The sequence below is a fragment of the Kryptolebias marmoratus genome, linkage group LG24 (assembly GCF_001649575.2).
Source record: "Kryptolebias marmoratus isolate JLee-2015 linkage group LG24, ASM164957v2, whole genome shotgun sequence".
Lineage (NCBI taxonomy): Eukaryota > Metazoa > Chordata > Actinopteri > Cyprinodontiformes > Rivulidae > Kryptolebias > Kryptolebias marmoratus.
Window position 1 is genome coordinate 21,694,986 of NC_051453.1, and position 22,697 is coordinate 21,717,682.

At 37.7% G+C, this 22,697-nt stretch overlaps 1 protein-coding gene across 17 annotated transcripts in view; it reads left to right on the top strand.

The window, feature by feature from the left end:
* The first annotated feature begins 705 nt into the window (after nucleotides 1-705).
* The window catches only part of kif1aa (kinesin family member 1Aa), a 49,683-nt gene continuing 27,691 nt past the window's right edge, over nucleotides 706-22,697 (top strand). For 4 of the 17 annotated variants that reach the window (XM_037974238.1, XM_037974239.1, XM_037974240.1 and 1 more), the window contains exons 1-24: nucleotides 708-1,040; nucleotides 3,336-3,418; nucleotides 3,886-4,055; nucleotides 9,978-10,051; nucleotides 10,166-10,348; nucleotides 10,430-10,495; nucleotides 10,581-10,759; nucleotides 11,196-11,307; nucleotides 11,571-11,648; nucleotides 11,764-11,829; nucleotides 11,923-11,940; nucleotides 12,637-12,715; nucleotides 12,812-12,890; nucleotides 13,158-13,300; nucleotides 14,254-14,292; nucleotides 16,110-16,243; nucleotides 18,741-18,820; nucleotides 19,368-19,443; nucleotides 19,540-19,608; nucleotides 20,041-20,120; nucleotides 20,243-20,349; nucleotides 20,443-20,523; nucleotides 20,622-20,802; nucleotides 21,007-21,079. In XM_037974238.1, the coding sequence (XP_037830166.1) occupies nucleotides 3,950-4,055; nucleotides 9,978-10,051; nucleotides 10,166-10,348; nucleotides 10,430-10,495; nucleotides 10,581-10,759; nucleotides 11,196-11,307; nucleotides 11,571-11,648; nucleotides 11,764-11,829; nucleotides 11,923-11,940; nucleotides 12,637-12,715; nucleotides 12,812-12,890; nucleotides 13,158-13,300; nucleotides 14,254-14,292; nucleotides 16,110-16,243; nucleotides 18,741-18,820; nucleotides 19,368-19,443; nucleotides 19,540-19,608; nucleotides 20,041-20,120; nucleotides 20,243-20,349; nucleotides 20,443-20,523; nucleotides 20,622-20,802; nucleotides 21,007-21,079 (2,103 nt within the window). In that variant the 5' untranslated portion in view covers nucleotides 708-1,040; nucleotides 3,336-3,418; nucleotides 3,886-3,949. Of the gene's footprint in view, nucleotides 1,041-3,335; nucleotides 3,419-3,885; nucleotides 4,056-9,977; nucleotides 10,052-10,165; nucleotides 10,349-10,429; nucleotides 10,496-10,580; nucleotides 10,760-11,195; nucleotides 11,308-11,570; nucleotides 11,649-11,763; nucleotides 11,830-11,922; nucleotides 11,941-12,636; nucleotides 12,716-12,811; nucleotides 12,891-13,157; nucleotides 13,301-14,253; nucleotides 14,293-16,109; nucleotides 16,244-18,740; nucleotides 18,821-19,367; nucleotides 19,444-19,539; nucleotides 19,609-20,040; nucleotides 20,121-20,242; nucleotides 20,350-20,442; nucleotides 20,524-20,621; nucleotides 20,803-21,006; nucleotides 21,080-22,697 lie in introns of all 17 variants that reach the window. The other 13 variants (XM_037974242.1, XM_017425196.3, XM_017425197.3 and 10 more) reach the window with 10 other exon arrangements.

Below are 22,697 nucleotides of genomic sequence, written 5' to 3' on the forward strand. Positions count from 1 at the left end.
GTCCACAAAACACATGTAGACTGGTTGGGCGAACTCCCATGCACCCTCAAGGACCCTGCTAAGAGTATAGAGCTGGTCCAGTGTTCCACGGCCAGGACGAAAACCACACTGCTCTTCCTGAATCCGAGGTTCGACAATCCGACGGTTGTTGTTTTTCTTTCAACTTATTTGGATTTACCATGTCCTGGATGACTGAGAATCTACACCAGCAACATTAACTCAACAACTTTATGAAGATAACCCAACAGTTTTTATTGTGATTCATGTTGGGTCCCCCTAAAAATGAGTTGTGTTGGTTAAACCACCATCAGTTTTGTGTTGCACGGTTATTTTAGCGGAAATATTATGACAGTGTTGCTGGAAGTGCCTCTCAGCCTCACCAAAGGTACTACAGCTAGCTGCTGCTGCCATTTGCATTAACAGTCTTCCATGTTGATAAATGTGAAATTGACAAGGTCTAAAAGGTTTATCCTTTCATTTGGATGAACTGCCGAGAAATGTTGATGACTGGGGCTGTTTTAAAACAGGAGCAATCCGATTTCATCTGTTGGCTCATCAGTCCTGTCAAACCTAAACTCTGTTTCTCCAAACTGAGGTTAGCTGTCTACAACAGTCTCCATAACCTTTCCTCATTAGAGCCACTTCAAAATGGCTGAAATATCCCTTTAACCCTCCCCTCTCCTCTGCATCGACGCTGCCGCCTCCCTCGGCGGTGACGTCACCGGCTCGGTGGAGCTCGAGCATCCTTGTCAAAGACGGGGGAGACAACAGAGCCATTTTGACCGCCTCGCTTCACGTCCACCTTCCGCCCCTGAGTCCTCGGAACCGGACAGCCTCGGGTGGAGGAGGGAGTGGGCGTTCAGGTGGAACACCGGGCAGATTCCGGCGCCGTGACCTCCTCAGCCCATCCCGTTTTCACGGAGAGGAGAGGCAAGTGACACACGGGCAGTGAGTGTCAGACCTGGAGGAGAGCAGAGGAGGTGGAGGTGTTGGATGAAAAAACCTACAAAAACACGTCTGTACACGGGAGCACCGTGAAGGTACGATAACCCCCTTTTCCTCTGTTAATTTTCCTTTGTCCTGCTGGTAATGCAGTTTTAATGACAGTCTTTATTTACTTGGTGTTAAATCTCCTGGGAGAGGATGTTCAGGGCGCGGCCAGAGGGAAGAGTCAGTGTCGGAACCAGCAGCTTTTATCGGCAGGACGACATGAAAACTACTCCCTGCACACGGGTCCTGGACGACCTGTTATCTAGGGTTACAGTATAAAATACGACACATTTGAACATAGATGTTGTATGACAGACATTAAATGCAGTGTCATTGGTGAACAAGGTAAAATAGAAAAAAGGGCCGACAAGTCAGTTTAAATGGTATTTAATGGTATTGCAAATGACGCAATAGGTAATCGTTTACAACCAAAAACCCCTTTTAGTGACACATAGGCATTTAACCAATGTAGAGTCGTGGTTGAAAAATTTCCTGACAGCCTGAAAAATGCACCAAGCAACATCAAATGAACAAACATCACCTCTGTGTGAGCCTATACGCAGAAATAATGTATTTATCTGTCATTTTTGAGTGGAATTTGAAGTGTATGTTTGTCACCAGGAAAATGGTGGCTGCCCAGCTGAGCTGCATCATCAGCTGATTGGTCTAAGCTCCATCAACAGATTATGACCACAGATTTTTTTTTTTCTCTCAAATTAATAATATTCTGAAGGGTGACAAACTGATTAGACATCAGCTGTCATATTTTATACATAAAGTGATCGACTTGTCATATGCATTACTTAAAATGCCAAATGTAGTTTGAAGCACTTTTTGAAAAGAACTAGTAAAAAGTGCATTTTCTGTAAAAATGCAGCGTGAATGCTGAGTGCTGAAGTTTGCTCAAGAAGCTGAAACTGAATTGTTAAAGCTAAAAGTAGCAACACAAACTAAAAACTAGCTAGCTAAAAACTAAAAGTACAAAAATTGTAACTAGAAACTCTTTGTAGCTAAATGGTAGCTAAAGGTACCAAAACGCCAGCTAAAGCCCAAGAGTAGCAAAGGGCTAACTAGATTCAACTAGTTAGCCCTTCAAGATTGTTTATTGTCATATGCATGTAGCACAGGGCAACAATGCAATGAAATGCTTTGGACGAGAAGGACCGTACAACTCGCAGGAAGTACTAATAGCATGCAATATAGAGTAAGGAATAAGTAGAGTAAGAAAGAGTAAGAAGAGTAAGAAATATTTACAAGAGTTACAAAGGGCTAACTACAAGTAGAAAAAGAATAGCTAAAGTCCACAAAAGGCAGAACTGCAGCTAAAAGCTAAAAGTAGCAGATGAACACATAAATAGCACAAATATGCTGAAGCTGATTTCAGAGAGAACAAGTCAAAGAACTGAATAGATTTCAGTGGATTTCTATGGGGAAAATAGAAATAAAGTTAAATATTTTGAAAACAAAAGTTTTAAAAATAGTTTGGACACGTCTCTCCTGAATAAGCTAAAAGTTTTGATATATTAATGGCTATAATAGCATAAATATGCAGAAGTAGATAGATTTTAAAAAATAATAAACAAAATTAAAACTCAAGAAAGTAACAGTGTGAATTCTGACTCCATCACACTGTTACTTCATTTCCTGGGTTTTACAGATTCCCGCCTGTTTCTTTATTATCTTAAATCCATTGATTAGTTAAAATACAATAAGACTGCAGCTTTAAAACCAGCACATAGAAAAGTTACCTACAAAAATCTCATAAATTAATCAGTCCCGTGCCAAAAGCAGGATGACACTGCAAATTTACACGATTCACTGACGATGACAGACTATTTTGTCATGAAATAAAAAACTTTTTTTCCCCAGTTTTCAATATAAAGCTGACAAAACTTAAACCATTAGTTCAATAATGAAATGAATATGATCTTCCTAATATAGAGTAATCTCTGATCAATAGACATGACAGCAAAAACATCGCTCACTGTTAGGCTTATTGATGAAAACATTTATCGATTGGGATTTAATGATGAGTCATGGTTGCTTAGTCACCCACGATGACACTGCTACTCTATGACCAATACATAAAATAATCACATATTTACAGATTTGATGTTATTTTTTCAGTATTTTCGACAACAGCACGACAAGTTTGGAGTCATTTGTGAGATGAAGCTGCTGAATAAAAGCCTACCCCAGACTTGTGGCCAGTATTAGTCCCATCGCCATCCAGAGAAATATCCTGACATTTAGCTGCTGCTGCACTTCTTTTGTTCCAGCTAGCTTTATTATTCTCCTCCCATGGCCATCGCTGACAATGCGTGACCCTTTTTTTTATGTCCCAGCCCTACAGCCCTGCCCCGCTCAGTTTTCAGCCGGAAGGTGTTACATTCCTCCAATATTATCACCCGCTGCCAAACAGTGACAGGTGGGCGATAATGTTTTTGCTTGTGTCTTTGTGTGAGTGTGTTTGTGGCATTAGTGAAATGTCTCATGAACCACAGATTTGAATAAAACTCTTAGAAAACAGTCATTGGATGTTCATCTGCAACTGCCTAACTTTTGGAGTCAACCTGATTCAAAATGGCTGTAACTCAGTCAGTTTTACAGATATTGAGGTGAGATTTGGTTTGATAGTAGCTGAGAGTGATTCACAACACATACAGATTGCATGAAAGGCAGTGAGCATAATTCATTCTTTTAAAGAATTCTAGGGTTTGTATATATATTCTAAATAAAATCAGGATCCGTTTTGTAAAATGACTTATTATTATGTGACTCAATGCATGCCAAAATGAACAAGTATGTTTTGACATCAGTTGCATATAGCCCAGATCATAAAATAATCTTTGTGGAGTTCACATTATTTAGAATTTACCCTCTCCACCCATTTAGAGACCTAAGAGCCCCACACCTGGGCACTGGAGAAGGCACCCATAGGTGCTAAGAGGACAGCAGCATGGCAGGAGCCTCTGTGAAGGTGGCGGTGCGGGTCCGCCCCTTCAATTCCAGGGAGACTGAAAAGGACAGCAAATGCATCATTCAGATGTCTGGAAACACCACCAGTAAGTAATCCAACCAGGATTTTATTGATAACAATCTTTATTTTTGTTTGTTTTTGTTTTGTTGTTGTTGTTGTTTTTTATCATCACGGCTCATTAAGAGTCCACCTGTGCTCATGTTGGAGCGGTTCAATGGGTTAAACACTGAATTGAATCTGCTGTGGGTCAGTGATAAGGACATTAGAAGTTAAAAGGTGTAGAAACTGTTCCTCAGCAGGCAGCTATTGAGGCATGAGCTGGTATGAGATTCTGGCCATATGACAACCTTGAGCAAAAATTTAATACTCACATAATAAGACTAAATAAAATATTTATTTTGAGGCACAGACATAAAGAAGGAGATTGAGATAACACAAGTGATCTCTGTTTAAATTCGGTGTCAGCTTTTTCCTGGACTCAGTGCAGATTTAATCAGTTTGTGATCAATATTTTTATTTATGATAATATTTAAGTTCAAAGCTGAAATTTTTATTAAATATAAATTTATCTAAATACAGTTTTAGTTAAACCCCAGAGCTTGTTTTTTATATTTATTTATAGTTCTAAAGTAATTGTGCTTATTGCACATAATATTACTTCCTGTATACAGTTTTGCTCTTTGTAAAGTAATGTTGAAAGCCTGACAAGCTGATGTTATTAATTAGCTAGGTATTATCCTCTGAAGCTAAGCCTGCAGTAGTAGGCTGCATAGTTTTCACCTGCTAACTTGCTAACAACCGAACAAAAAAAAACCCTCTGGTACATGATTAAGAAACGTTATGATGGAAAAAGATTTTGACACGGTCATGTTTCAACACTGTGGTAAACCTTCAAACTGTTTATTGGTCCATGCCTACACGAGCCAAATGTAAGCTGGAGCTGGAGCATACTTGTCCTACCAGAAGGCAGAAGTTCAGGCATTTTCCAGATGTTCTGTTTCCTCTAGTGACCCCTGAACTTTCTTGGTGACGGGATTACTAAAAGATGAGCTTATCCCGCAAAGGATCTGGAGTGACTTGCATAATCCCTGGCAGACACATGACGTGAGCAGAACTTCAGAGAAAGCTGGTTTTACTGTGGCTCAGGCAAAAATGTATTAAAGCAATGATGAATGTTCTCATTTATTACTGCAGGGTTCGGGTTTTTTAAAAAGGAAGCAGTAAAATTGTTATCAAACTGTAATCTCATTACACCTCAGGTGTAATAATCTCCATCAAATTAGATCTGACTTTTATTCAGGTCAGAGCCTTTTCATGGTGTAAGCCAGATTCAAACTGTCTTTTTTTAATATTTTTAAATTAGTCTTTCAGCTGCTATTTTCCATTCATTTAAAATGTACGGTAAATGTCAAAGGCATTTAATATTTGGAAGAAATAAAATTCTTGTAATTCTTGTCAGACTATTTTTATGATTTATTTCTTTATTTATTTTTCTGCATTTGTTTTAAACAACAGTTCAGATCACTACATTCCATGAATTGTTGAGAGCACAGGGCGTGGAGACTGGAAAGATACTTGATATGTAGTTTGCTTTGCAAGGTAAAGCCATTCATCAATAACTGATGAGGCTTGTTAAAATATTTACTGTTTGGCCTGATTTAGTCATCTTCCTCCTCCCTCCTCATGTCATGGGTGACTAGACAATAGGCTTGGTGGCTTTTTCTGTGCCTGGCTTTAGTTTTTTAAGGTTTTCTTTGCAGTTTTTTATAGTTGTTGCCACCCAATACTCACTAAAGACTGCCGCTCACAGCATGATGGTTCCAGGGGTTTTGATCCCCCTGTAAGAGTCTTTTAGCCACTTTGACGCCATTCTCTGTCTCTACAGCTTCAAATGATGAGTCCTTCAGTTTCCACTTAGATCAGAGGTGCTGCAGTCCACTGGGAATCTGCTGACTTTTTATGTACATGAGAAGTCTTTATATAAATGTTGTTTGAATTTCCTTGTGAATTACATTTTTAAATCAATTATTTTATCTGATTAGTGTAGTCAAATGAATCCTTATTGCCTACTGCTAAAAGGCAAATGCGGGTGATCCTGTTTTTGCTTGTTTGTGTGTGTGAGGGTGCACACGCATATCTGTTGAACCATTTAATAGATTTTAATGAAACTAGCTGAACTTATTCATTGAATGTACATCTACAACTAGTTAACTTTTAAAGTTAAGCCAATTCGAAATGGCTGCTACAGCCACTTAACCTTAAACAACACAAAATGGCTATAATGCTGTCAATTGTACAGATACCTACAGATACTGAATAAAATTTATTGTGTAAGTAGCTGTGATTGATCTTGAGACATATTCTGAGCACTAACAGATTGCACAAGATCTTTGTTGTCAACCCTGTTTGTCTGTTAGCAAAATATCTCTTGAACCACTGGACAAATATTCATGAAATTTTGAGCAAATCCAATTTGGCCAACACACAATTTGCTATAACCCAGTAAATTTTACAGACACTGAGCTAAAATTTGTTGTTGTGGTAGCTGAAAGTCATTCACAACACATACGCTGAGCGTGAGATCTCAGGATATTGCATGAGATTGCGCAAGTTATTTTCAAGGTTTGGCCAAAAACGCTCCAACTTTGTCATTTCTCAACAGAAGATGAAATTAATTTAAACTCTGGCACGAAAGGTGGTGGGCGATATGCATTCCTTCAAGGAATGTTAAGACTTTAATTTTCCAAACCTGTCAAAAAGATGTAAAAACTTCTGGAGATATTTTTAGACAATGCAACTGGGTAAATGGATTATTTGGTTTATTTGCTAACAAAAAGGCTTACTACAGTGAAGGCTTTTCTCTCTCTCTCTCTCTCTCTCTCTATATATATATATATATATATATATATATATATATATATATATATATATATATATATTTAAATCCAATTTTGACAAAGTCTGCTGAATGGCCTACCTTCAAAATATTAAATGTTGTTTTCAACAAGGTCAGTTGATATAAAAAGGAACAACAATGAGTTTAACACAATGCCAGCATTACTAATAGACCTCATATTGTTCAGACTTACAAAGATGCTTTCAGTGAGACTGCCAATCTTTCAGCAGAGCAGATTGTTCTTCCAAACAGAGTGTACAGCTCTAGATGTGGGCTGGAGGATACGAGCAGGCTGTCGTCATTAAAAGGCCCATTGGTTGCAGTGTCTGGAGGGGGTACAGAAGCAGGGTATAAATGCCCCCTTGTCTCTCTGTAGTCTTGGTGGCGGAAAAGGAAAGAAAGACTGAGCTCTGGAATCTTTTTGTCTAGGTGTTTTTTTTGTGCTCTCTGACACCAATGTGTGGGTCAGTGGCTCGGTTCCCACAAAGTGAGAAAATTGCAGCAATCTTGTTGTGTGTGAGATCCTTCTTCCCACTCTGACTTTAATTAAGATGCAGGGGACAGACCTGGAAGAAAAATGGGTCTGTATCCAGAGAAATACTATGTGCAGACTCTTGGTTGTTACAGTAGTTCACAAAAGTACTCCCCCGCCCTCCCCCTATTGGCATTCTCTTTGTTTTGTTTTGTTACTTGGAATTTAAAAGGGTTTTTTCTCGACAAACAAATGTACACAAACAATATTAATTTTAGAGAAAACCAAGTAGATTTACATACTTTACTTTAATACAAATAATGACCCTGTAATCCTTAAATTCACTGTTCTTTTGGGTTCAGAGGCACAGCTCATAAACTCAGAGAAAAGTCCATCTTAAAGCAGCTGCAGATTGTTTTATCCACAGGGCTTTCCTCCAGTTGCTGTCAGTGGGTTCACATCCCGTCAGCCAGACCTGCTGACGTAATCACATTTCCTCTTCTATTGAGTGAGACAGGTCACCCGTGGCACTCTGACCGGCATCACTCAGTTACATTTATCAAGACAGCTACGACAAAAATAAACAAGAAATGTGCAATAAAAGGATTATAAAAACACAACTGGAAAGCTACTATAATTAAACTGCAGCAAGTAATTGGCAATTAAACTAATAAAGATTTGTGAGATTTGGCATTTCTTGTTTTCTACATAAATACACATCAGTGTTTGATTAAGTGGGTGTTTTACAAAAGTGGGCCACCACATAAGGTGTGCACAAGTTTGATGTAGGATTTATGGAAAGTTCATAAACACCCATTGTATTAAAAATAGCAAATTGATCATCAGTAAATATTTCTAAACTGAATATTGCATTTAAACACAAAAATGCTTAAATATTTAGAGATTAGAATTGTGTCCATAATTAGTAAATAAAGCTTGAATAGTCTCCTAGTCTTTAATTTAACAAGAGGAAACACAACTGGTATGTGTTTTTATGAATATCTGTAATAATCAAATGAAATTGACACAAAACAGTTCTGTAGAGTTGAAATAAGGAGTTAAATAATCTTGATCTGAAATAATTCATCACTTCGTTTGATCAATGCATGTAAAATGAATTAGTTTTTAAACTCAGATCTTATTGATGTTTCTGGGTCTGTGATTGCCTCTAAAACAAAGCAAGACATTTGATATTTCATCATGGACATGTCATGGATCTGTAGTCATGGTGAAGAATGGACCTGAAATGTAATTCTTATTCTGTCACACTGGCTTATATTTCATAGCCTGGAAACATGTTAGCAGAGAGGAAATCATACTGTGAGTACTGGAGGTTGTGCTTCAGCCTCAGGTCTTTTCTCTGTTATTGAACATATCTGCATTAGCAGAGAAAATGGTCTGCAGCTCTGGGAGCACAGAGGAAGCATTTTCATCTCTGGCATCATCGTATTAAATTACATGTTGTCTTTGGTTAAACCATGATCTCTGCTTCTTGCTGTATTTTATTTCACTGAATCTGTACTTCACAAGGGAAACATTTTTGAATTGATTAATTGACAATTATACAGCTTTTAACTGCAAAAATTCTTTTTAGTGAAAATACACTAGAGTATACAATTTTTGTTGTTGACGTAGAAGCATAATCAACTCCACTTTACTAAAGTAAAAAACCCTGTTTAATCCTTTGTTCCTCCATTATGATTATTTACCACATATTCCTTTGTAAGGAGCTGAAAGCGGACATGCTGTAGCTCACGTAAAGTGAGGTCAGACATTAGAGGGTTGAATGGATGTGGCGTCATACTTTAAATGGATGTGCCTGAGTCATCACTGATCATCCAGAAATGTAAATCAGTCAAAACAGATGAGTATTTGTTAAACTAAGGTTTATTGCAACAAAACAAATACACTTACTAACATCTATCAACAGATGTGCACAGTGTTAATGCTGCAAAAGATACATCATAGGAAAAACATTTTCTTTTTGAGTGGAAGGATGGTAGATGTAATACAGTTTATGGTTGTGAATTTGATCAAACATTTAAGCAACATGGGAAGACATAAAATCACTTATAAGCACTTCAGTGGTCATAAATGACTCAACAATGACAAGGATAAGATTAACTGGCTTCCAGACAAATTTGGCTGAACCCAAAATGATTCCAACCTTAAACGGCAGAGGGATGAGCTACGCGTGAACATGTCAAGTTGAGCCTGAGCCTAAATTTGAAAATAGCCAGCGATTTGTAGCAAGTAACAAGATGGCATTTTAGTTGGAACTAACAATAACAAAAAGTTATTTAAAAAATTACCTTTCTTTTTTTATTATGAGGGTACCAGCCTCTTTGGTCTGTGTGCAGAAGACATTTATGACTTCAGCTGTTAATAATGAAATAAAAGCATTTTTATGTTTTTTTATGGGTTTTTATTGGTAAACAAGAAAATTCAATTTTATTTTATTAGGTATCCAACTGTTTTCAATTTAGAGGATTTTGCTGGTTTAAGCATCACAGGTAAATACTGAAGTAGAAAATGACTCAGTTCTTTCCAGCAGCTTGACTTACCCAGCTCAGATCCAGTTTCCTAAGGGCGTTACCCCCACCCTCCCTCTGACCTGTGTTTCTCCTCCTGTCTTTCAGCCATCATCAACCCCAAGCAGGCTAAAGACAACAAGAGCTTCAACTTTGATTACTCCTACTGGTCGCACACATCGGTAACTCATCCTGCAGCCCCACATCTCCACCACAACATGCATATTTTCACCAAAGTGTGTTGTTTTGTGGTATGTTTGCCAGGTTTATAGAATTCTTCTGGTCTCTGTCCACAGCCCGAGGATGTCAATTATGCCTCTCAGGTGCGAGTGTACAAAGACATTGGAGAAGAAATGTTGCTTCACGCATTTGAAGGCTACAACGTCTGCATCTTTGCATACGGTCAGACAGGAGCTGGCAAGTCCTACACAATGATGGGCAAACAGGATGTCAAGGATCAACAAGGAATCATTCCACTGGTAGAGAGAAATAATGAGTTCAGATAATGAAAGAAAGGAAAGTGTTCTCTATACCAACTGATGTTTTGTTTCTCCTTCCAGCTTTGCGAAGATCTTTTCACAAAAATCAATGATAACACAAACAACAGCATGTCTTACTCTGTGGAGGTAAGACTGCATGGTTGCGCTTATGTTTACAAACTTAAAGTTAGCTCCTCGTGAAAATATTTAAATTAACTCAGTGTTTGAACAGGTCAGCTACATGGAGATCTACTGTGAACGGGTTCGGGACTTGCTGAATCCTAAAAACAAAGGGAACCTGCGTGTTCGAGAGCACCCTCTGATGGGGCCCTACGTGGAGGACCTGTCCAAGCTGGCCGTCACCTCTTACAACGACATCCAAGACCTGATGGACTCTGGCAACAAGGCTAGGTGATGAAGCCTTAAAAACATTCTCTCTCTCTCTCATTATTCTGGCATTTAGCAAATAGAAATAATTTTGAAAATCCTAACTGACCTAAAATGGGAAAAGTTTATTCTGATTTCACGGCAGATGGTGTGAAAAAAATGCATGTGTCTTTAGATAGTGTATGTAAACTTCTGGTTTCAACTGTAGGTGCTTCACAAGTAAAGTTTGTTCATTGGTTTAGAGTCAGGTTAAGTTTTGTAATTTTGAACTGAGTAGACATTTTTTATTATTTATGTAATAATTTGTATTTTACCTAAAAACCCTAAAATCTGTTTCACAATGATATCTGTGTTATAAACAGTTACCTGGTGCATTCAAGAAACATGCAGGTTTTAGACCTAAAATGGCTCCTCCTGTTAACCTGATTCCTAAACTGAATAAACTCGGCTCTCTGCACAGGACCGTGGCTGCCACCAACATGAATGAGACAAGCAGTCGCTCACATGCGGTCTTCAACATCATCTTTACTCAGAAACGCTACGATGCGGAGACTGACAACACATCTGAAAAGGTAGCAGATTTTTATCACATCCTGATGGAAATTATTCATTTAGCTGCTGCTTCTGCTTATCTAAACTTTTACTGATGACTTTGAATGAAATCCCAATCTTAAGTAGAAGTCAATGACAGCTTGAGGGTTAAAATGATCACACTCAGATGTGAAAATGTTTTTTAATGAAGCCAGTTTTTTGAATGAATATAGTTTTTTTTTAAATTTGGCAGATCCTATGTTGGATTTTATTTATTTAAGTATTTATTGGGATGCTCTTGCAGGTCAGCAAAATAAGTTTGGTGGATCTGGCTGGCAGCGAGAGGGCAGATTCTACTGGAGCCAAAGGGACCAGGCTTAAGGTAAAGAGCCTTTTAGAAGCTCAAAGAGCAAATCTGAAAACAGACGCTTGTTTTGGTGTCTCTGTTAAAGCTGTTAATTAGTGTGTTTGCTTGGTTGTCTTGCTGTGTTTCACAGGAAGGCGCAAACATCAACAAATCTCTGACCACACTGGGGAAGGTCATCTCTGCTTTGGCAGAAGTGGTATGTATTATTATATCTGTTTGTGCTGCTTTCTGGGATGAAGTGGATTTTGAGTTGACTAAACATGCCTTTTTGCTGTTATATTCATTTTAGGATTCAAGCCAAAATAAGGTAATTTATTATTTTGTTTTCATTTAAATAAAACTATTTTTCTTCTGGCCCCCTGCACATTGGATGAAGACCCTGCTACACTCTCCACATGCTACACAACCTATTAAAACATGGTTGGATTGCAACCAACTTGGGAAACCACTTTCAGTGTGAAGACAGTCATGGTGATGCTACACTCCTAGTACTCTCCAAATAGGTTTTTATCTGATGTTTTCTGCATCTCGGAGATGCAGAAGATCAGCATAATACTACAACCACAGTATCACTATTGCTCTGGTTGTTGCCATGACTTTGTCACATCACAATTGTAGAGTAGGCATGAAGCCAGTGTAACCAGTCCTGCTTCAGATTCTCAACAGTCAAGCCATGCTGGTGCATGCAGGCTCTGTATCTTGGATATGCTGTCTTTACACTCCATCCAGGACCCAAATTTGATGCCACCACAATAATAAACCACAATGACCTCTCTACAAAAGCTCTGTTAAAAACCATTACAGGCCTATCATGTTCTGTCACCTGTAATGAGAACCCTTCTCCACTCCGGCAGATTAAAGTGTCTGAAGACCTCGTCAAGGCCCCACAAGAATGTCTGTCTCAATTATTTTTTTTTACGTTGTAGCAGGGTCATCATTCAGGGTGAAGTTGACCAGTCCTAAAAAAATTGATGTATTTAAATGTGTTTTTCTTCACACACAGAATAAAAAGAAAAAGAAAGTGGAAAGCTTCATTCCATATAGAGATTCAGTTTTAACTTGGCTCCTTAGAGAAAATTTGGGTATGAACATTGTGTTTATTATTTAGTAAAATTCCTTGTCATTTGTCTGCACCTGAGCCCAACACAACCTGATTTATCTTTTCTGTGTACTGTCAGGTGGGAATTCTCGGACTGCAATGGTTGCTGCCCTGAGTCCAGCTGACATCAACTATGATGAGACGCTCAGCACACTCAGGTAGAGCACAGAGCTGCGTATCCGTTCTCCCACACTGTTGAAGAATGTGCTTTAAGGGACACTAGTTTCAATGAATCAAACTCCTGTATATTACTAGCTTTCTGTCGAGGTTTGCATCAGTTTTGCACTTCAAACACTCTTCATGAGCTGCAGCAGTTCCAAGCTGCAGCATCATGGATGTCAGGGGAGTTATGCAGGTGTGTTTTGTGTCCTCTCCTCCCTCTCTTGTGTCAACATGCTTTATTATTGTTGCCTTCATGTCCCTAGGTATGCTGACCGTGCCAAACAGATTCGCTGTAATGCTGTAATCAACGAGGATCCCAACAACCGATTGGTGCGGGAGCTGAAAGAGGAAGTGTCCCGGCTCAAAGACCTCCTCTATGCTCAGGGACTGGGTGACATCATTGAGAGTAAGTGTCTATAATCTGTAAATCATTTTTTATTTATAATGCTTTTAGATGTTTTTCAGGTGGCAATAGAAGGACTAAAACACTTTTTTGTCAGCTGACACACAACCCCACACTGGCAATAAACTGTATTATTTTTGTTTGTTTGTTTTTTCAGCTTGCAGTCAAACAGAAATAACACTGACCACTACTGCAGAAATCAAACGGCACACATCAAAGATCCATTTAAAACAGGAAAGAAATACATCAGGATCTAAATATAACTCCTAGAAAGATACACACCTATTTAAAAAATATTTGGGTAACGGGTTAATGAGATGAAAGTATTATTTTAAATAATATAGTTGAAAATGTAAGAGTTAAATTGTGATTAGGACTTGTTGTGGAATTTTCTTTAACAAACAGGACAACAAAGAGTTTTGTCTTAGGATAATTTATTTAAGCTATATAGCTGAGAATCACTGTGCTGAGGTGAGTCAACAGAGTCAGTCTGAAGCATTACAGATAGCTCCTCCTTCTTATACCATTGTAGGATGAGGAGGGGTCAGGGGGGAACAGAAGGGTCAGATAGCTGACCAAAAGGGGAAGTAATTAAAGAACACATCCTTTATAGGCTTGTAGACACATACTGGTAAATTTCCATACAGTCAGGAGGGGTCAGGGGGAATCAAAAGGACCAGATAACACATACATCCTGGCACCCTATAGGGATAAGAATAAAGGCATTCCTAACTAAACTAAATCATGGTGGTCACATGCAGCAAGAATCACTAAAACAGTATTTTTCCCATTACAGACTTAATTTATGGCAATTTACAAGTATTATGTTGACTGCATCTCTCATGTGTTCAACATATATTTAGTGAACTTTTACACTGATGAACCTTTTATCTAAAAGGTATTGTGCTCTCTTTTCTTTCTCTGTCTCTGTCACTCTTTGTTTCTTCTTCTTTCAGCATTTCAAGCATCTGGTGCTGATATAGAGGGTTTGAAATGTGTGTGTTTTTGGCTGTTGCTTTTGCTCTGCAGCTTAAAATCACAGGCGCTTCCTGCAAATTCTGTAGCACCACTATACAGTCATGTATTTACCAGACTGCTTTTAGAGATTTTTACTGAAAAAGAAAAAGTTATTGTTAATTTTAGTAGCATGAAGTTCATTTTTGTTCAGGCTTTATTTTCATCATGGGTTTACTTATGAGGCATGTTTGGGTCATATACACATGTAATGGTGCTGCAGAGATCTGTGTATGGCTTCATAGGTGTGGCATTAATGAGGCAGAGCTGAAGTGTTCTTAAATCAACAAAGCTGAGACATGCAAAATGAAAGCTTTGAAACCACAAGATGCTGCATTTCATTTCAGTCCCCACTCCCCTGGCAGGGTTTGTCTGGTTTAATCTGCCCCCTTCTTAGCAGCCATAATGAAAAGGCATAAAGGAACTGTAAGGTGATGATGTAGTTTTTATTAACAGAGAGTATAATCATTTCTGTAACAGAATATCTTTTAGGTAGTCCTCTCACTTTGTACCATCAATTTTTACATTCTGTGCAGAATACACTTCTTCAAAGTGTTATGTGATCTATCTTGGCAAACTAAAGCTTGTCCAGATGGGTGGTGTGATACACTTTGTCAATTGGTTGCTCTCTGTTGCTATGGTAGCAACATAGTTTATGTTTTTTTATGTTTTAGGATTTATGATAGGCCTCAAGAAACTGCAAAAGCTGAGATTAAACATCAAACAAAAACAAATTCCAAGCATTATATAAACCAATTTGTGCATTGTATTGATAAAATATGATTCAGATTTCTTTATTGACGACTTCAAACCAGTCATACCTGCCATTCACCGTGGATAACCACCAGGAACATGTTTTCACAAATAAGAGCAAAGCTCCCTGAGCACTAAATTTTCCTCCTTATTTTTACATAATAATTTCAATTGAGGCTTTTCCTTTAAGCCAGGTTCACACAATGTGATTTTTGTTCTTTAAAGACAAAATCTGTCATTGTAAAAGAATTGAAAGAAAATTTTTGACCGTGAGCTTGAATCAGTGGTTGTGGTCATTCAGTGTGACTGGCTAATTGACAGCCTGTTCATACTCTCACTTACAATAAATTATAGGCATATTTTCTGGAAAAAATTGTTCAGAGTGACTGCTATGTGTTTTTCCTCTCTTTTTTCAGTCCAAATTGAATAATAAGAATAAGTTAATTAGAATAAGAATAGTAAGAATAGTTAGTTAGTAATCCTAATACTAATGTGTCTGTACAAACAGTCCCACCTTGCTTATAATTTATTTTCCCCTGCTTGATTACAAATACAATTCATTCTGATATTTCCTGCCAGAAACGGTAAATAACTACATACAGTACCCCTGAGTGCATAAAAGAGTACCAGGTTTTCTTGTTTTGAAATGATTTTGCATATAATGCTTGCTTAAAGTATTGCATAGTTGTTATATTTTCTTTGGGCCTTGTCGCAGCTGGTTGGCCTGTTTGTTGCATCATTGAAGTTGGTGCGCTCCTTGTGCAGCTTTTTGCTGCTGTAGCCATTGCTTTTATTCAAGCTGTTTATTTTTCTCTTTGTGAGTTAGTGATGTTTGAAACCACATATATGCTCTTTCCATCTCTATTCTCTTCTCTCTTATCTTCCTTTTCTTCCTGCGTACCTTTGTTCATTTGCTTTTTGCTATTGCCTACCCAAACTTCCTGTCCACTCCCTATGCCCCATCCCACCCTGACAGACATATCCAATTACAAGAACAATAAGAATGTAGGCCAAGCTGTGAATCAAAGGGATGATCTTTTCACAGTGACCAATGCAATGACAGGGATGAGCCCCTCTCCATCCATCTCAGCCTTGTCCAGCCGTGCCGGATCTATTGCCAGCCTTCATGACCGCATCATGTTCAGCCCAGGCAGCGAGGAGGCCATCGAGAGGCTTAAGGTAAGCTCTAAAAAGGCGCAAATTTATTCTTTACACATCTGCAGGTAGTTAGATCAGATACAAAATTTGATATAAAAAAAAGACAATATGAATTAAAAAATATATATTATTATTGGGAGAGTCAGTGATCTGATAGCAACATGATTTATTATTTTAATTTTCTAAGCCTCAGATTTATCACAGAAAGTAAGAGCATGACTCCCAAAAGCTAAGTGAGGCCTTCACACGTTTTCAATCTTCCACCATTTGGGGTAGATATAAAAACCAGAGAAAACTACAGTTTGTTGTGAGTGCGATGGCTGCTCAACTTTAGGAAAACATTCATTTGTGAAATTGTTGAATACACCGATAACAGAAATAACACTCACTCCTTAACGCCTATATCTTATAATATAACTCTTTGGTATGTTACGTGAATTGATGAAGGACTGCAAACTGAACAATCTAACCATATGACTGACTCTTGTAAAGACAAAGGCCTTTTTAGCTGTATTTAAGTAGGTCTGTTGTTACTGTGAGATTTAAACTCCCACGAATACATTTGAGACTTTCAGCCCCTAACAATATCACCAATATCACACCAAAATCAAACAACCAATCCAACTTCAAGAATTAAGTGTAACAATATTTCCAGGTTTCTTTATTTACACAAATAAAGAAAACTGGAAAACTACACTACAGATATATCATTAGAGCTCCAAAAAACAAACAAACATACATAAATACAAAATCTTGAATTTCTAAGAGTGAGCTTGTGGTACCACTTATTTCTCTTTTTGGTCATTTATACACTGTTATTTAAGTGTTAATAGTATTTGTTTGTTTGATTTAAATGCAAATATATTTATTTATGGTCCCAAAAAAATAGGTAGAAATGAAAAACAGCACTTATTAATGTTATTTTTATGAGTAATAGTAACAGGAAGTGCTTTTATTTTGAAGAAAAGGGAGTGTTTTTTGTTTTGAAGAGAATTGTACGGTGGCCGACAGGAGCAAACATGCAGCAAACATATAACATTAATTTTTCATCACCTCATTTCAAGACATGGAAGTACTGAGAAAAAAACTAATAATTTTTCATAAAAATATTCATAAAAAATATAAAATGCTTAAAAATCAAATACAATTAGATGTGTCTTATTGCCCAGTTTAGTGAAACAATTCAACATAAACACTGGTGAATCCGTGGAACGCAAATATTCAATATCCAGCCTCGAGTCCCCCTAGTGGTCTGGTGCACTTCCGTTTGGTGAAGTTGAGTTTTCACCTTTTTTTATTTGCTGTTGTTTTCGGGGGGTTTAGAGTTTTTGGTATTTGCAGAATTTTTCCTTTGCATTTCTTTTGATGGTTGTTTGGTTTTGCTTCTGTCTATTTTCTGTGGTTGCAGAATTTTTATTTGGCAGCGTTTTTCTGTTGCATTTGTTGGTTTTTGTGTGTGTGTGTTTTGGAATTTGCAACATTCATGTGTTTGCTGTGCATTTTGCCATTTGCAGCATGTTTAGTTGTTTGCTGCACGTTTGTACCTGTCGACCACCATCGAATTGCTTCGTAATGACACTAGCATGACACAGAGAAAATAAGACAGGCCTGTTCATGTAATGGCTTTAAATAAAGTGGGTTTGAGATGTCTGTGCCGTCAGGATTTAAAGCTTCAGCTACATACAGTAACAGACTCACAGTTCCCTCGGAAAAAAAACTTTTAACAGTTCTGTTTCAAAACCAGCTTAGTGTGACACTTTAGTCTTGTCTTGCTCAGTGTGCTCTGCACCTTCTGTCCACGGTCATAGAAAGTTGGGTTTACTGGTGTGTTCTAATAAAATAGGTCACAGTAGCGCCCTTTAGTGACAAGAAGTACTAACAGCAACAGAACCGAACATAAATTAATTTACTGTGTAAAGTAGAGATGAGTCCTGAGTTCCTGCAGCAGACTTGAAGAACACTATTTAAAAGTTACACAAACCTCTAATGATCTTACAGAGCTAATTATTAAACTAGCGCTGTGCTATTGCATTAGCTTCAGTACATCATGCTGATAGTGTTCACTTATCTTAGTACAGGACTCATAAACAACACTGAACAAATCTCCTGCTCTTACTCAGGGATGGTAAAAGGCCACTAAGCATCTCTGGCTCATCAAACAGTTGAAGTTTACAGCTCAACTAAGCTTTCCCCCCAATCCCAATTGTAAGGAGTTCAAAGACCATTTAGATTATAGGAAATTAGCTACACATTTAATCAGATCATTTAAAGTACTGTTTTGTGATGGAAACGGATCACAATATCTAAACAAATACAGCAGGGTACTACATGCCCTGTGGAGCCATTTCCAAATACACAAAGTCAAGTTCATTAAAAGAAAAACAACATTTATTTTTGACTTTTTGAAGTTCTAATAATTTTAGACAACAAAAACATGATGGGATCTGTGAGCCAAACGAAACATGTAGATCAAGTTATTTCCTAATGACTGTGATTACTAATTTTTTTTTAATTTCAGGAAACAGAGAAAATAATTGCTGAACTAAATGAAACTTGGGAAGAGAAACTTCGAAGGACAGAAGCCATTAGAATGGAAAGGTAAGAATTATTTTCTCTTATCTTCCTCTTTACCTGTTTTCACCTGTGGAGGAGCTCAGAGGGAGGTGGAGCTTCTTCCTGGCCAAGAGTTTAAACTCTTTCACAAAACACTTAAAACCGGGAGTTAGACGCCTTCTGGCCGCCTTGGTGTGATTTGTGAAAGGGTTGAACCAAACCCACCCCTAATGCACATTTGTGCCACAGTGAACATATGAAAACGTAAGCCAGTTTTCAATAATGTGATGGAGTGACCAGATTTGGGTTACATCTTGGGCAGGTTATCATTTCATCATAGGGCCCCTATATTACAATAAGTATTTTAAACTAGTTTCCACAGCTAAAAACATGTTTATCTAATTTCAACAACTTTTACAAATATTTGAAGGTGCAGATAGATTTAAGTAACCAAACATTTAAGTAAGTCATACGTTTTTTTCTGTAAAGGAATTTATATTGGGGGGGGGGAAGAAGCTAATAAACGGTTAGAAGAGGCATTCTGATTTACAAAGAAAACACTTGGAGTTCTGAGACTGATGTTATTTCACAGAGAAGCCCTGCTGGCAGAAATGGGTGTGGCGATACGAGAAGATGGTGGCACTGTTGGCGTGTTTTCTCCTAAGAAGGTAAAAAAAATATACCACATACCTCCGAGCTTCCTTTGTGATATCACGCTCATCATTTAAATAATCACTTTAATGCCTATTTATTTACCCCAAAAGCCCTCTGATAATCCCAGAAAACCCCAGCCTGTGTTTATCGACACAGTTGGTCTGTTTTCCCCCAATGAGGTTTGTTGCTCCGAAGTGTTTGTTTCTTCTGAGTGCTTTGAGGTTCTCCTCAACAGGAATCTTTCTTATGGGCACTTCAGATGAGAGTTTCTCTTTTTTCACTGAATGTTATCCTTAATCTACTTAATTGCTTACTTCAAACACTTCCTCTCTGCACCAACGAGTGTAAACATGTTGAAAGACATAATGTTTCCATGATTTATTGCTGCTTGCCTACAGTACAATTTACATCTAAGACTTCATTAAACACTCATTCTTTAAACGCTGTGGGGAGGGACTTTGACTGCATGACTTGTACTGATTGTTTCTTACAGTGGAAAACTGTTTTTTTGACCTCTTGTGCAAATGCTGCATTGTAAATAACATAAATATATTAAATCATGTCTTATTCACCAAATGTTGACAAATAAATTGTTCCTTATTCTATGTCAGACTCCTCATTTAGTGAACCTCAACGAGGATCCCCTGATGTCTGAATGTTTACTGTACTACATTAAAGAAGGAGTCACCAGGTCAGAGAATTACATTTTACATCTTAAGATTATTGTAAAAGTTTTTTATATGGTTATTTGAATTAAAAAAGAGAATGTTAAATATAGATTAGGTGATTTAAATAAAAAACAATCCTCTTTAGGGTTGGTCGTTTAGATGCCAGCAGTCGTCAGGATATAGTCCTCAGTGGCCACTTCATCAAGGATGAGCACTGCACATTTACGAGATCTGCTGGCCAGATGGGTGAAAGTGAGGAATTCTTCTGAGACTCCACAGGCTGGTAGCTGTGTACATTAAACTTTATGTAGCTGTAATATTAAAACCCTCTCTGTTCATAAGCAGCAGTTGTCTTAGACCCCTGCGAAGAAGCTGAGACTTATGTCAATGGAAAGCGAGTGACGGAGCCCACTGTACTGAAATCAGGTACCATCTTACCTTCTGTTTTTCTCAGTTTCATCTTTTCTTTAGCAAAATATTGTGTAAAATGTACATCAAATTTCTTATTTGCTGTATCTTTGAAGGAAATCGCATCATCCTAGGAAAGAGCCATGTGTTCCGGTTTAACCACCCTGAGCAGGCCAGGGCTGAGAGGGAGAGGACCCCCTGTGCTGAGACCCCTGCTGAGCCAGTAGACTGGGCATTTGCTCAGAGGGAGCTACTGGACAAGCAGGGCATTGACATGAAACTAGAAATGGAACAGAGGTACATAAAAAACCAACAGATAACACAGCGGAAGAAATGTATAAAACAAGTGGGAACTAAAGTGTTAACAGCTGATCTGCTGCCATATTAAGTCTGCTGACATCATCTTTATTTTTAACACAATGGTGCAAAAATAGGAATAGTGTTTCTTTTGGTCATTACCACTCAAAGCATTTTCTTGAACACCTGTGTTTATGACTTCAGGCTGCAAGAGTTGGAGGATCAGTATCGCAAAGAAAGAGAGGAAGCCAACAACCTTCTGGAGCAGCAAAGACTGGTATAGTGACACACTGTTTGTTAGTGTTATTACAGAGTTTTGATGACATAAATGATGATATATCTACTTAAAAGTAGACTGTGTTGTACATGTATGTCATTTTTTATGGTGCAGTATTTATTTAACATATCTGTGATTATTTACATTTTATAAAAACTGTAAAACATCAGATAAATTGAATATTTTGTAAAATAGAGTTAAAATAAATAAAGTTGAAAGTACTGAATAACATATTCATAATACCTTTTACTGAGTTTGTCTTTGTTAAATGTAGTAAAATTCCTTAGTCAACGAGGTCAATGATTATAAATAAACAAGAAAAAAAACACCTCAGGAAGTTTTTTATTGGCAAAATGTTGTACCTTAAGGGATATTTCAGCCAATTTGATATGATATTCTGCGTAGAAGTTAAAAACAAATAATATCTTACTTCTTGTAGATAGCGCTTTAAATTGTGTTTGAAGAAATTGTGTTTAAGTACAACAGGACTTTGAAAATCAAAGAGGATTGCTGCCATTGTAAAACAGCTTCAGTCTAACAAATTTCATAGTGCATTGTGAAATCATGTGAAAGCTATCTCTTAAACCTTTACACCGCTGTCAGTTTCTCAATGCGTTGTTGATCACAAGAAATGTTGTGATTATATGCAAATGCAAACCGGACAGCAGTAGGAGCTAGCTGTAACACTCCTATAACACTTGACGCATCATGGGGTCAGTACCAAAAGGAATTTTGTGATATTTCTGCTGATGTAACGGTGTCATGTGGAATAGATGGCTGTGTAAAAATTGAAATGGTAGCATTTGCATGAATTGCTATAAAATTTAGAAGACTCACTTTAAAAGTGGGTCAGCTAGGATAAACTAATAATGGCCAGTCCAAGTGGACACATTCCAAAGCAGATTTTACCACCTTAAAACAGGTCCAGTCTCACAATTTTTATAGCGGTTCATTCAAAGTTTGTTTAACTGTCATAAGGGGGGAACACGGAGGCGAACCCAATACGCAGACTCTTGGTAAAAGAATGAAGAAAACTATTTATTAAACTTAAATAAACAAACAAAAAGGCTGGCGAGGCAGCAACACTAACACTAACAAAAATACAAAACTGGAAACAAGGTATAACATGGAGAGGGACCAGAAACCAACAGACTAAGCGGAACGAAATGACCCAGTGGAGAATGAAGAACAAAGACCGGTATTTAAAGACTGAGGATCAGGAGGAAAATGGACACAGGTGAGTGATTGCAAACAGGTGAGAATGATGGCAGTGATTGAGTTGTTATGGTAATGTGGGTGTGGCATGAAAGACTGGAATGTAACAGAACGGCAAGGTATGGAAGAATGCGGCGTGGCAAGTTACTGGGGGAGGTGAAAGTGACAAGACATGAACACAATTTAAGATAAACAAAGCAGAACAAGAACTAGAAAACCAAACAAAAACATCAAAACCATGACATTAACAAACCTTTACATTGCTGTCAGTTTTGGATTTCATGGTTATTTTTTATTTACACATCCAAAAGATCCCTAGAGTTTATGTAAATAACTGTGTAATGAGAAACTGATGGCGGCGTAGGTCTATGAAAAAGTGTTTACATGGACAATTATGAATGTT